This window comes from Phaseolus vulgaris, chromosome 7, assembly GCF_000499845.2.
Source record: "Phaseolus vulgaris cultivar G19833 chromosome 7, P. vulgaris v2.0, whole genome shotgun sequence".
Taxonomy (NCBI): domain Eukaryota; kingdom Viridiplantae; phylum Streptophyta; class Magnoliopsida; order Fabales; family Fabaceae; genus Phaseolus; species Phaseolus vulgaris.
In genome coordinates this window covers 21,090,439-21,104,449 of record NC_023753.2, presented here as the reverse complement: position 1 = coordinate 21,104,449, position 14,011 = coordinate 21,090,439, and the positions used below count along the sequence as shown (strand labels likewise).

Here is a 14,011-nt window from a genome sequence, read left to right as displayed (position 1 = left end):
TTCAAAATTCATCTCTTAGCACATAGAATTAGAAAATGCATAAAAGCAAAGACAACTCTTATCAAACTTGAAAATAATTATTTATTATAATTTAAATCATATAAAAATGTACATTTATTTGAAGTCATAGTTTTAGACTTGTTTGGTAATGTTAGATTAAAACAAAAAAGGGGTTATTATTCACTGTCGAATTAATGGACTGTGGGCCACTATTTTATTTTCTTTATTAGAATAGTTTTTTTCCCATGATATATTTATAAATCGAGTATAATTGTATTTTCAAATTATGAAAATGAACATATTTTAAAATAATGACGGAAATGGATGAAGATTTGTTGTAAAGATAATTTTATTTAATAAATATATATTCTAAAGTATAATTTTGATTTTTAATAAGAAAATCAACTGAAATCGTACTTACTAATATGATTTCCGTTTTCTTAACATTATTAAACTCAAATTATATTTCTTTTCACATGGTTTCCGTTTCAATTTAATAATAATAGTAAATAAAAATATTATTATTATAATAAAATTACTCGTAATAATTATATAAATAGTATTTTTATATCATTTAACTTTACAAAAATAATAATAAATTTAAATTATTTATACAAGTACAATTTTTTTTAAATCGTCTTTAAAAATAGACTTTCCCATATTTATTGTTCTCGTCGGTTGACTCGAACGGCATTTGTCTCCTCCTTGAGTCGAACTTCCTTGGGTAGAAGGATGATGCACTTGTAAAGACAAGAGTGTTCCTTTACGGCCGTTTACACTCCGACGCTCAAGTCAGTAAAGGCTAAAGAAACAATAATGTGTGTAAAGCAGTTTCAGTCTTAGAAATGGCGTACATTGTTAGGGTTCTTACCACCGTATTTATAGGTTGTATCTAGAGTTACTTATGTGATGCTCACACGTCTCTTAGTGGGCTTAGGGTTCCTGTGAGAATGTCCTTGCGCCACTATCACACAATCTTAGCATAATCTGGCGCATAAGACTTCCATTTTCTAGAGTGCATAGACCTAACAGCATAACCATCAAGGTACATACTCACGTACCAACGCTGCGGCCTCATCTGTTTTGTGGGAGCCCTAAGTATTCACGTGTCATGCATGCAGTCTTTTCTTGGAAACCCTAACCCTAACCCTAACGGGCCTTAGTGCCTCCAAGGAACACTTGCTTGTGTTGTACCCGAATGTACCATACACACCCCATGCATGATCCTCTCATGACTTAGGTCTTTTTGGTATCTGGGTGTTAACTCATGTTAATTCATACTATTTGTGGGGCCCAGCTTACGTGGCCCACTATTGCTATCAGTCCACCGATGTCCGATGTCTTTCTCTTAGGCCGATGACCGAGGTCTGGCGTGTACATTTATTATATTTTAAATTTATCTTTTTGGATGATTTTAAAAAGGTTACACCATTTTGTTTAAAAAAATGTCATTTGAATTCATGGTGAAGTATCTTACATTATAATTTTGTATATATTTTTTAAACAATAAAAATTATTAAACCAAATTAAAAAAAATAATTAAAATTCAATAAAAAAAAAACTAATCTTTTGTAACACTTCAAAGTACGATAAAAAAATTATGATCATTCAGATACTACTCCTCATGCGCCTCCATCCGTGCTATGTACATAATATAATCATCATAATTCATAAAACAAATACTAATATTTATTATATATACATCTCAATTAATAGATCACAACTATTCAATCTTCTTTAAATATCAACTTACAACATCAATATAAATCACATATGAATCTATATATCAAGAATATTCAATAAGCGAAAATATCAATCAATATCGGAAGACTCGTGGTGAGAAATCCAAAGAAGATTCTCAACGAACTGGAACTCTCACTGCCTTAACTAAGTGGTTAAGTGTGAAGGTTCACCTCTATAGGGCAAAGGGAAAAACACAAATATATGGTGTGGATGATGCAATGGTGAGGAAATAAAGAACAAATGAAGCAAAGAATGAATGAAGATGATCGAATGGTAAAGACATAAGAATATGAAGATGATATGGAAGTTGGTGCAAAAAAGGGGCAAAGGGAATAAAAGGAAAAGGATGAAGAGATAGAGAAAGCTTATTATGAGTTTGGAGATGATGTCACACCACTTGGAGGGTGGGAGGCTCCAAGATAAGTGGTGGAGCCGCCACTTGAAGTGCATTGCACGCGAGACAAGACCCAGATAAGTGGAGTACTCAAACTCACAAAAACAATCATGCAAAGTTTCTTTACTTAATTCCATTTCAATGTGTATACATGAGGCAAGACACTCTATTTATAGGGAGGGATTCCTTGGTGGGCAAGATGGGTGAAGGGTAAGAATGGAAGGGGAGAGGGGCGGCCTAGGGTTGTTGACCATGGTCAAAACGCCCCTTAGACATAGCTTCTAGAAGTTAGATTAAAAACCCTAATTCTATGTGCCTTGTCTTGAAAGAGTGGGCTTGGTACAAGCTCATTTCATTAAGTACACTCTCATTTATGTTGTGAACTTACTCTAGCCTATTATTCTATTTGGACCCCAAAAGTGAGCCCAATTTATTTACATAAATTCTCTTGTGGAAAGACAAGAAGGAATAACTTCTGACATTTTGGTTTATATCAGATTCTTCTTCTGTTGATGCTCTCTCGAAGTTTGGTGGGGTCTGACTTTGTATACTAAGATGATTAACATTTTTGTGACGTGTTTAATGTGTCCTTAGTCATCTGTTGTTTGTTGTGGTTTGTATCAACTCGTATTAAGTATAATCGACCAAAGACTAATATTTGATCTAATATTTAATACTTTTAATTTACAAGCTAACATAAAAGCATGGTAAGATCATCACAATTCAAATTGTGTATCTATATATGACCATGATATGTAAGAACTCTTACCTTAATTTCTCACTATATAATATCTTAGTTTATGCGAAATTTAAAATCTATGGTCTTTTTCTCAATCCAGTATTTTGATTTAAATTAAAAATAAAAAACAAATCTAGTTATTATATTCAAAATAATATTATACATTTATATTTAATAATAACTATTAAATAAACATATATGAATATATTTTTTAGAGTTGTTTCATGATTTAATTACTATATTATAAGTATAACATATTTATATTTATTAAAATATGATAATAAATTTATATTATAAAATAAAATTGTGTAATTTATTTATAAATATGAAAGAAAGTTAAAAGTATATAGAATTATAAAAAGTTAACCACATGTTTCTTTCTTTTATAATCTTTTCCTATAAAATATTGAATAGTTTTTAAACAATTATGTTAACAGTATTAGTTTATGTTATTTACTAATAATAGTTTTTGTTATGTAATAATTGTTTTTGTTATGGGCCTATTTGGGTTCTTCTCATTGTACCCTTTCTTTCTCCTTTGATTTGGATCCAATTATGTAAGGCCTGGATATCTTAGCAATAGTTTTCTTTTTAACCTCTTTTATCTTGTAATCAAACAGAATGCAATAGAATTGTGATTTTACTTTTCTCATCCCGTTTGTGCCTTTCTCAATTTTGTTTCTCTGGCGCTTCATGCTTCTCTGACACAAATTGCTTTACCGTCATCCAGCATCATCAATGCATCAATCTCGTTTGATTACTTAAAAGTGGCTACTGTATTATGGTATCAGAGTGTGCAACAGAGCTCTTCTTTTGAAGAGTTCTGGTGCGCACTCTGAATCTTGATCCCTTTTCTTTTAAATCTCTTATGTTCTTGAAATTAATCTTACGTTTCTTCCTTTCTTTTCCAATCATGGCCGAAGAATGAGCAACGCAACAGGTTTCCTCTTGTCAACCAAATCAACAAGCTAGCTACCTCTACCTACACCCTAACAAAAATCCAGTCGCACCATTGGTTTCTCCGGTGCTAGACTCCACCAACTATCACTCTTGGAGTAGGTCAGTGATCACGACCCTGAGTGTGAAGAACAAGGTGGAATTCATCCTAGTTGTGCTTCCCTGTCCAGATGAGAATCATCCAATCCAACACACGTTGCTGGGAAGATATGCAATAATATGGTGGCATCGTGGTTAGTCCATTCTACATCCACTCCTATTAGAAAAAGTATTATTGGGATGGACGTCGCTTTGGATAAATGGAATGATTTTAAAATTAGGTTTTCGTAAGGGGATTTATCTAGAATTTCTTACCTTCAATTGGAAGTAGCTTCTTTAAAACAAGGGGATTTATCTGTTACTAAATTTTTCACTAAACTCAAAATTGTTTGGGATGAATTGGAAAGTTTTAGGCCCAATCCTATATGTGTTTGCACAACCAAATGTTTGTGTTCCGTTTTCTCTATTATTAATAAAAGAAAGTGTGAAGATCAAGCTATGCAGTTCTTGCATGGACTGAATGATCGGTATCATAATATAAGATCCCATGTTCTCCTTATGGAACTCATACCTCCCATGACCAAGATTTTTTTTTCTCTTGTGGCTCAAAAAGAGCGCCAATTAGCTAGCAATTTTCTGATCACTAATGTAAATAATGTCAATTCCAATCGGATTATCCATGTTATTTTCTCTTTTTGTGGTAAAAATGGTCATACCGAAAATACTTGTTTCTGCAAAATTGGTTTTCCTAATCAAGAAAACAAAGTTTATAAATTTGGCAGTAACAGCAACAAGAAACTATGTACCAACTATAATAGGACAGGTCATACTGTTGATACCTGTTACAAGAAGCATGGTTACCCCCTGGGTATAAGTTTCATAAAACCATTGCTACTAATGTTGTGATGTCTAATGATGTTTTTTTTAGCATGCCAAGAAAGAATGGGAAAATGATGATTTTCGCCTCACTATGCAGTAGTATCAGACCATGTTTGACATTCTCAAGCAAAATGCTATTGAAGCCATTGTCAGCCAAGCACTAGGGAATCAAGTGGGATCCTTCACTGTGAATTCCAACACAAAGTTGTTGAACAGTCTCCAACTGGTAATGTTTACACTTTAAATAATTTACAAAATGCTAAAAATTATTGGCTTATATACTTAGGGGCCACTGATCATGTATGCATGTCTTTATCCGAATTTACATTTTATAAAAGCTTTAAACCTATTCAAATCATCCTGCCAATTGGCCATCATGTTTTTTCAATATTTTCTGGAACCATTGTCTTCAATAGCAAACTGCACCTTACTGATGTTCTATATGTTCCTCAATTTTCTTTTAACTCCATTTCTGCTTCGAAACTCAATCTCACTCTCAATTGCAGTTTAATCTTTTCTTCTACCCATTGTTTGATACAGGACAATCAAACCAAATAGAGGATTGGTTTAGTTGATGCTAAAAAGGTGGTCTATACATTTTTTAATCCTTTAGTTTTAGAAATAATATTGCTTCTCATATTGTTCCTTTTTTCAATTGTGTTGTTAAAACCATGGACCTGTGGCATTATAGAATGGGCCACCTTTCTGAAGAAAAAATAAATGTTATGAGAATTCAATACCCTTACATTTCTGCTAAAAAATCGAATGTATGTGATACTTGCCACCGTGCAAAACAGAAGAAACTTTCTTTTGCTTTAAGTGAATATGCCACTATTAAAAGTTTTGAATTACTTCACATGGACATTTGGGGACCATGTTCTATCATTTCTATGCGCAGTTTTAGATATTTTCTGACTATTGTTGATAACTTCTCTCGCTATACTTGGGTTATTCTCTTGCATACTAAATCTGAAGTTCGTAATCACATTCTTAAATTCATTGCTTATGCTGAAAATCAATTTCAAACTATTGTTCAAATTTTTAGAACTGATAATGGTGCTGAATTTGCTATGAAATGCCTTTTCTCATCTAAAGGCATTATTCATCAAACTACTTGTGTTGAAACTCCTGAACAAAATGGCATAGTTGAAAGAAAACACCAACACCTTTTGAATGTAACCCGTGCCTTGCTTTTTCAAGCTAACTTGCCCCCTCTATTTTGGGATTTTGTTGTATAACATGTTGCCTTCCTCATTAATTGCATTCTCACTCCCCTTTTACACAACACTTCACCCTATAAAAAAACTTAAGGGAAAGCTTTTTTATATCTCTTGTTTACGTGTTTTTGGATGCTTGTGTTGTTGAAGATGGATGAAGCCTCTTCTCTACCTAGTGTTGTGTGTGTTTTGATGTAGAAAATAGCTAGTTTGTTGTAAAGTTTGTAATAGGTTTAGATGATCTTGTATGTAGGCTTGTATTTGTGTAAGGTTGCCTTTTGCTACATGATCTATCCTAGATGCCTAACCAAGCCTAGATCAAGCACATGATGTGGTTAAATGGTTTTTGAAAAGCTTTTAAAAGTGCTCTTAAAAGATTTAAATCAGTACAAAAATAAATCTGTTTTATGGAGAAAGAATCGATTTATTTCTTCTCTGTTAAAAGGCTTTTCTAAAATTCTGTTAGAGCACCACAGGTAAAGCTTAGTTCGTTATTTCAGTTAAGCTGAGCTGGCCTGTTTGTTATCTTTTAATCTGTTTCTGTGTGAAAGAACATGTTTATTCTTTGGTCAGCTGAAAGATTTTTCACAAGTTAGTTAGGGCACCAAAGGTACAACTCAGACAGTTATTTCAGTTAGCTGAGTTGGCAGTTTTCACAAAATAAATCTGTTAAGTTCAAAAATGAATCTATTGTTTTCATAACTGCTTTTCAACTGTTTTTTGAAAAGAGGTTAGAAACTGTTTTCTATATAAAGAAAAGTTTCTCTCACATGAAAAGGTGCTGAGCAATTACGTTTTTGACAGAGATCAAACATTTTCCATGTGAGAAGAAGGATTGAAAGATTTTTGAAAGGTTTTCCAAAGAGATTTTCAAGTGTGCTTGTTCTAGGAAACCTTTGATCTTGGTGAAGGTGTTGGTGCAGTTCTGCAGCAAATTGAACTACTGGTTTTGAGTTCTTGCATCTTCTTTTCAGGTGTAATCTTTCCTTTATTCTGGTTTGTAAAGGTGTAAGTATTAGTCACTCCTTGATAGGGTTTCTTGGAGTGCAAGGTGTGCTGAAATAGGGTTTTTCAGCATTGATTGTGTTGTTCTTGTAGTGTTCAAGAACTTATGTGTTTGTAAGTAATTGGTACTGTTTTTAGTGGATTCCACCTTGGGGTAAGGTGAGACTGGACGTAGCTCTGTATGAGTGAACCAGTATAAAAACTTGTGTGCCTTTTCTTCTCATCCCTGCACTCATTTCTGGTTTTGCTTAATTTTGTCAAGAACTAAATCTGTTCTTTTGAAATTGAATCTGTTAATTCTGGGTTTAAGTAAAAACTGTTCTTCCTGATTTGTTAAAGTTCTCTAATCACAAACAAGACAGTTGTATATGATAGTTTAAGTGATCTGTGAACAAACAGTCTAATCATTAAAATCTGAGAAAGAATCATTCTCCTTAAAACCTTGTGTTGAGTAAATTTGTTTGATTTCTAAGCATAGCGGTATCCTTCATCCTCATAATATTCAGCTAATCTGATTCTGGTATAATTCTCTGTTGATCACAATTTTATATTGAACAAATTCAAATTGTGCTAGACTGCTCTGAAGAATCAATCTGTTTCATGTAAAAACAATCTGTTCTTTTTGCCTCTGGTATACTGAAAATTGTGTGTTCTTGCGAAAATTTTATAAGCTCAATTCACCCCTCCCCTCTTGAACTTAGACACTAATAGACCCAACATGTGTTACTCCAATACTCTTACTACTCATATAAAGAAACTTGATACACGTTCTATTTACAATATTTTTCTTAGTTTTCAACCCAACACTTAGGGTTGTCGTTTTCTAAATCTCATTAACCATACCATTGAAGTATCAAGACACATTGTTTTTCATGAAAATAATTTTCCATATAAACTGAACACTGATCACCAAAAGAATCACAACGGTTTATCTCTACCCCTTCCCACTAACTATGACTAAAGCTGTGATTTCTCTTTTGATCTCGCTCCTCTTGAGACTTCGAATCCTCATCTTCCTGAAGTTGTTCTGGATACACATCTGAGACGCTCCTTACGCCCATGACGGCCTCCTACATACCTAGAAGACTTTCACACTAAGTTACCCCTCACAAGCAATGTAAGTACTAAATATCCTCTTTCTAATTTCATTTCATACCACTCTTTATCACCCATCTTTAAACACATTATTTCTTCTATTTCATCTCACATGGAACCACGTAATTACACTGAGGCCTCCAAGCATAGTTGTTGGCAGCAAGTCATGAAAGATGAACTAGATGCTCTAACCACCAACAACACATGGATCATAACCTTCCTACCCCCTGATAAAACTGCCATTGGCTGCCGTTGGATTTATAAGATCAAACATAGGTATGATGGGACCATAGATAGATATAAATCTCGTTTAGTAGCATAAGGTTATACCTAATTAGAAGGCCTTGATTTTCTAGATACATTTTCCCCTGTTGCCAAATTAACCACTCTTTGGCTGCTCCTAACGCTTACTGCAGCTAATAACTGGACTCTCACTGAACTCGACGTCAACAATGTTTTCTTACATGGTGAATTAATTGAAGAAGTTTATATGAAACCACCTCCTAGCCTTGTTATTCCCCACTCCAACAGTGTTTGTAGACTTTAAAGGTCTCTCTATGGGCTTCGCCAAGCTGGAAGACAATGGTATGCAAAATTATCATCCTTCTAAATTTCAAATAAATACATTATTTCTACTGCATACCACTCCTTATTTTTAAAACATTCTGGTTCTAATACAACTGCTTTACTTGTCTATGTGGATGATATTGTGTTGACTGGCAATGACAAAGTTGAGAAATGCATTAAGCACGAATATCTTAGCTGAAATACAACTTGAGGTTTGCCACATTCCACGCTCAAGGAATGGCCTTAACTGGTCAGCCTTGGCTTCTTCATTCACTGATTGGAGGGCTTCTCCACGATTTGTTGTATGGTCATCTCTTTGCTCCTAGTGCGTGCGGGTCTCATGTTCGTGGTTTCTGGAAGCCCCCCTTGACTATCTGCAATTTGAGGGCTGGAACTAGGTTGGAAACTGCAACTGGAACTGAAAAATTTGTGTGGTGGGACTGATGTTTTATATCGAGCCCCACGGTGGGCGCCAAATGTTCCGGCCGGTTGACCTGGGTCGTCTTTATGAGTGGCTTGTCCTCACGAGCTAGAGCACCTTCGTTCTGTCTTGTCTATGAGTACCTGAAAAAGAAGAACAAAGGGGCGCCCTCGCGGCCGTTTGCACTCCGACGATCAAGTCAGCTAGCGAGAAACACCAAAGTGACTAGAGACTGTATGATTGTCTCAATGACTGAAACTGTGTGGCTAAACTGTGTTGCCCTAATTGCCTTGTGCTCACAGCTGGGTGCGCCGTCAAGAACAACTAGGGTCTAGTGTTCTGTGTAATTATGAAAGCGTACCTTACTAGGGCTCTTCGTGCCCTTTATATAGGTGAAAACTAGGGTTTACCTCTGCGTTGCTTGCTATTATCTAGGGTTCCTTGGAGAAGGTCCTTGCGCCGCTATCTTTAGGATCTTAGCGTATCCGGCCCATGGACTTCCCTTATTTGGAGTGCAATGTATAACCTTATGGCCACTTGGGCTCTAACTTGAGCGTTGTATCTCTCGCGCCATCATACTCCGTGGGTGCCCTAACTAATCATGCGCCATGCATGCAGCCTTCCCTGGATATCTTTAATGAGCACGTGGGCATTGCCACGTGCCCCTTTGACTCGATCATTTATTCTATGCGGAGGGTCCCACAGTGCCGCCACCCAATTTTAGAGCGATGTCTTACTTTGGGGCGATGTCTTACTCCGCGACGTCTTACTTCTGCGCGATGATCCATCTTGGCGGTGACACATCTCGACGATAACCGATTATTTATACTGCAGAACGCCGCTTCTACATACGGCGACTACGTTGACTTCTTGACCACCTACCTTTCTCTTGTCCACGTCATCACACTCGATGACCTGGTCGGTACACCTACCAACATATAATTTAATATTTAATGAATTCAATTTTTTATTAAAATAAAATCAATCAAACTTAACTTCAGTTTGATTCTTGAATTCGATTTGATCCGTCTTTGTGCAAAAAGTTGAATATAAATATATATTTGATTTGACTTTGAAAATTTTGGGGGCGGCTGTAAAATAAACCCAACGAGTACACCAAAACCTCCCCTATTTGCCTTTTTTTTTCCTAAATAAGGATAATAAAGAGTTTAAATTTAAAACTTTACAAAATTATATAATGATTATATAAAGTAGTTTTGAGCATCAATAAAAAGTAATTATGACAATAAATTTTCAGTAATTTGTATAAAATTAATAAATTTACCATACATGATAATTTATTATTAAGTGATAATATAAAAATTATTTTATACACTCAATATATTATCAGTTTTTTTAATTAAATTTCTCACTACTAAATTAATATTAGTGTCTTTGTCTACCCACTTTCATTTTTTTAAGCTCATGCTCTAATTTTTCAAAAAAAAAATATAAACATCATTAGAAAATATATAGTAATTTTTATTTTTATATTATTTTTTAAAATTGGAACAAGAAAAAAAAGGGTTGAGCTTTGGTTTTTGATTTGTTTATTTTTCATTTCTTATAGTTAGCTGATAAAAGTTAAAAAGAAAGAGAATGAAAAGTTAATGTTGATTATTATTATTATTATTATTATTATTATTATTATTATTATTAAAAGAATATATTCTTACAAATGCTACAATTATCAGTTTAAAATAATAATAATAATAATAAGTACATATATTTATTAATTTGTGACGTGAGCCATTACGACACACCCCTAGAATTTTTTCAGGATATTATGATGATAATAATAATGTTTTAACTAAGAATGAAGCCTTATGTAAGTCTCCTACTACTACACGGATTCCAGTAGATTTAAAAAATTTAATACTTTTTTAATTAGAAATTAATAATTTATTTTATTTGTGAAAGTTATGAAGGCCATGGATGAGGCATATAAATAGGATAGTGTTGGATTTGGAAAAAATAAGGTAAGATGGGAGAGGTGAAGCTTCATGGATTTTGGTACAGTCCCTTTACTTTGAGGGTGGTATGGACCTTGAAGTTAAAGGATATAGCATATGAAAATATAGAGGAAGATCGCTACAACAAGAGTGTTAAACTTCTTGAATACAACCCAGTCTACAAGAAAACTCCAGTGCTAGTTCATAATGGAAAACCTTTATGTGAGTCCATGCTTATTGTTGAATACATAGATCAGATCTGGCCACATAACTCACTTCTTCCTGCTGATCCCTACCACAGAGCTTTGGCACGCTTTTGGGTTAATTATACTGATGATCTGGTACTTCTTTCATTCTGTACTATAAATTTCTACTTTTTCATCTTATTGGTATTCTTAAATTTAGCAATAATTAACACGTGTATCGGATCAACTTTTGAAGGTTTCTGCAGTTGTGCCATTCTTCCGTAGCAATACTGATGAAGAACGAGAAAAGAGTGTAGAGAATGTAAGGAAGCATCTCGCGGTTGTTGAGAATCAGTGTTTTGATGATCAGAAGAAAATATTTGGAGGCGACATTCTCAACATTGTGGACATAGCTTTTGGGTCCATCTTTAAATTTTTTGAGGTTGTAGAAGATATAATTCAAGTGAAGGTCCTTGAAGATGAGAAATTCCCTCACCTGTGTTCATGGTATAATAATTTCAAGAATGTTCCCATTATTAAAGATAACCTCCCAGACCATGACAAAATGGCAGCTTTTGTTAAGGCTATTAGAGAAAAGATCTTGGCATCTTCCTAAGAAAGTGATCTTTGAAACAAAAAATGTAACATCTTATGTAATTTGACACTTTGGGATATAAAAAGAAATAAACAATGTGAATGTTGTTGGAGTGGTTAATAAAGGACTGGCATGTCAGTCACCCCTATCAAGTATGAAATGCTTTGTATCTGAAAAATTATTATAATGTTATCTGATAGTTGTGAAAACAATAGTTAAAAATAATTGTATTTGCTTTAATACATTAAATCGAACTTCAATTTATTTAATACGTATTTTTTATACACAAACCTTTACTTATTGATATACTCATTTAATTATTCCATAAAACAATTATTTTTAATAATTGATTATTATCTTTTGTACTTAAATAATTAATTGTTTTATTAAGACGTATTCATATAAGTTTTTATTTCCAAGTTACAATAAATATAATAAAATATATTCTATAATTGACTAAAACATAAAATGGCATTAGTTTATACAATAACGTATTAATACCAAAGTAGTAAATTCAACTCGATATGAATCTTATATATTTCTCGTTTATTATTCTTATATTAATGTAGGATAATAGATATTTTAAATTTAATCTTATAAAAGATCAAATAAGCACTAAAAAAATTTATATCATATAATCGAAAGTATAAAAGAATATTTAGATTCATAAAGTATATATATATATATATATATATATATATATAAACATGAAAATGCAGCGAAATCTCTATGTTAATTTTATGACATTTATTAATCAAATCACTCCATTTTTTTTACGGAACCTTGCTTCCTTTCTCCTCAGAAGTAGAGAGAAGAAAATTGTTTCTTGATTTAATATATTTAAAGTATTTATTCTTGAAATTGGTATGCTTTAAAAACTAGAAGAGATATAATATTATTTTATTAAAAAATTAAAAAAAACATAATTATGCATTTTAAAACTCGAAAGAAGTGCGTGTAATTAAGGATAATTTCTAATCAAAATATACAGCACTGATTCTTTTGAAGACAGATGGGTTTCACTAACTCTAACCTTTCCACTAACACACATTGATTTACATTTAATCAGAAAATCTTATTCTCAACACAATATGCCACATTATATATACTATACCATCTTAACTGAATGAATTTTAATAGAATTGGATTATCAGTCTTTAAACAAATTTAATTTTTAGCTCTTAAAGAAAAATAAATATCCCTAAAGAGAACTATAGACACTAACCTAACTTTTTTATATTCAAGAATTATTATCTAGATATTTTAATTCGAATTTTCAGAAAATTTATCATTCTAGTTTAATATCTTGAAGAAATTAGTAAATTTGAAATTAATTACGAGATTAATAATATATTTATGACTTTAATACAAAACTAAAACACATAATTGTGTTTACGATCCACAATTTCGGTAATAAAAACAAGTCTTTTTTAAAAAGAAAACTTCAGTAAAAAACAAACTAAATTTCAGTAAAAAAAATAAAAATAGTATTTACAATATACAACTTCAGTAAAATATAAAAACATATATAAAATAAAATCTTATATACAAAACTTACCTAATCTCTTAATTAACATTAAATTTTCCTCATTCTGATAAATTTCTTAAAGACAATATTAAATTTTCACTGTGCTCATATCATACTAGGAATCTAGGACAAAAGGGTGGGTTCAGTGTTATAAACCAGAGTCATAATACAATTTTCATCATATTTTCAAACTGCTTCTCGTCATTGTTTTGTTTTAAAGTACAACAATATTATTCATTCGGTGGTATTTAGGCTTAATAGTAATTTTTATTCTTATATTTAATGAAATCCATGATTTTGGCTTCTAAATTCTCCTTAGAATCTTAGTTACTATATTTCTACAAAATTCATAATTTTAGTTCCCAAATTTATTTTCTGCAATTCTAGTCCTTAAACTTTTTATGTATCCATAATTTTAACTTTTTATTTTAAAAAGCATTTTCTTGTGCAACTATACAAATATTTTTTCATGTGTATCAAACTTATATCACCTTGTTTTTTAGTAAATTATTATCTTCGTAACATTTAACAAATAGACCTGGGATCAATAGATTTATTTTAAATTGTACTCAAAATTGAATGAAAAAAAAGGCTTGATATATCAACTGAAGAGAAATGGTAATCAGAATAACTACAAGTCTAGTTCAGTTATTGGACCAAAATTAGTCAGATAGATATTTTAAATTAAAAAATGA

The 14,011-nt window shown here is 32.3% G+C and overlaps 1 protein-coding gene across 1 annotated transcript; it reads left to right on the top strand.

The window, feature by feature from the left end:
• The first annotated feature begins 10,982 nt into the window (after positions 1-10,982).
• LOC137828414 (probable glutathione S-transferase) lies at positions 10,983-11,997 on the top strand. The gene is made up of 2 exons (XM_068634981.1): positions 10,983-11,349; positions 11,450-11,997. The coding sequence occupies exons 1-2, from the start codon at positions 11,041-11,043 to the stop codon at positions 11,807-11,809; spliced, it is 669 nt and encodes a 222-aa protein (XP_068491082.1). The 5' UTR covers positions 10,983-11,040; the 3' UTR covers positions 11,810-11,997.
• Positions 11,998-14,011: the final 2,014 nt, after the last annotated feature.

Bases quoted from the DNA above. Each gene is read 5' to 3' on its own strand.
- LOC137828414 (XM_068634981.1), top strand. From the start codon at position 11,041: ATGGGAGAGGTGAAGCTTCATGGATTTTGGTACAGTCCCTTTACTTTG. The intron at 11,350-11,449 runs GTACTTCTTTCA...CAACTTTTGAAG, and splicing joins TTAATTATACTGATGATCTG to GTTTCTGCAGTTGTGCCATT.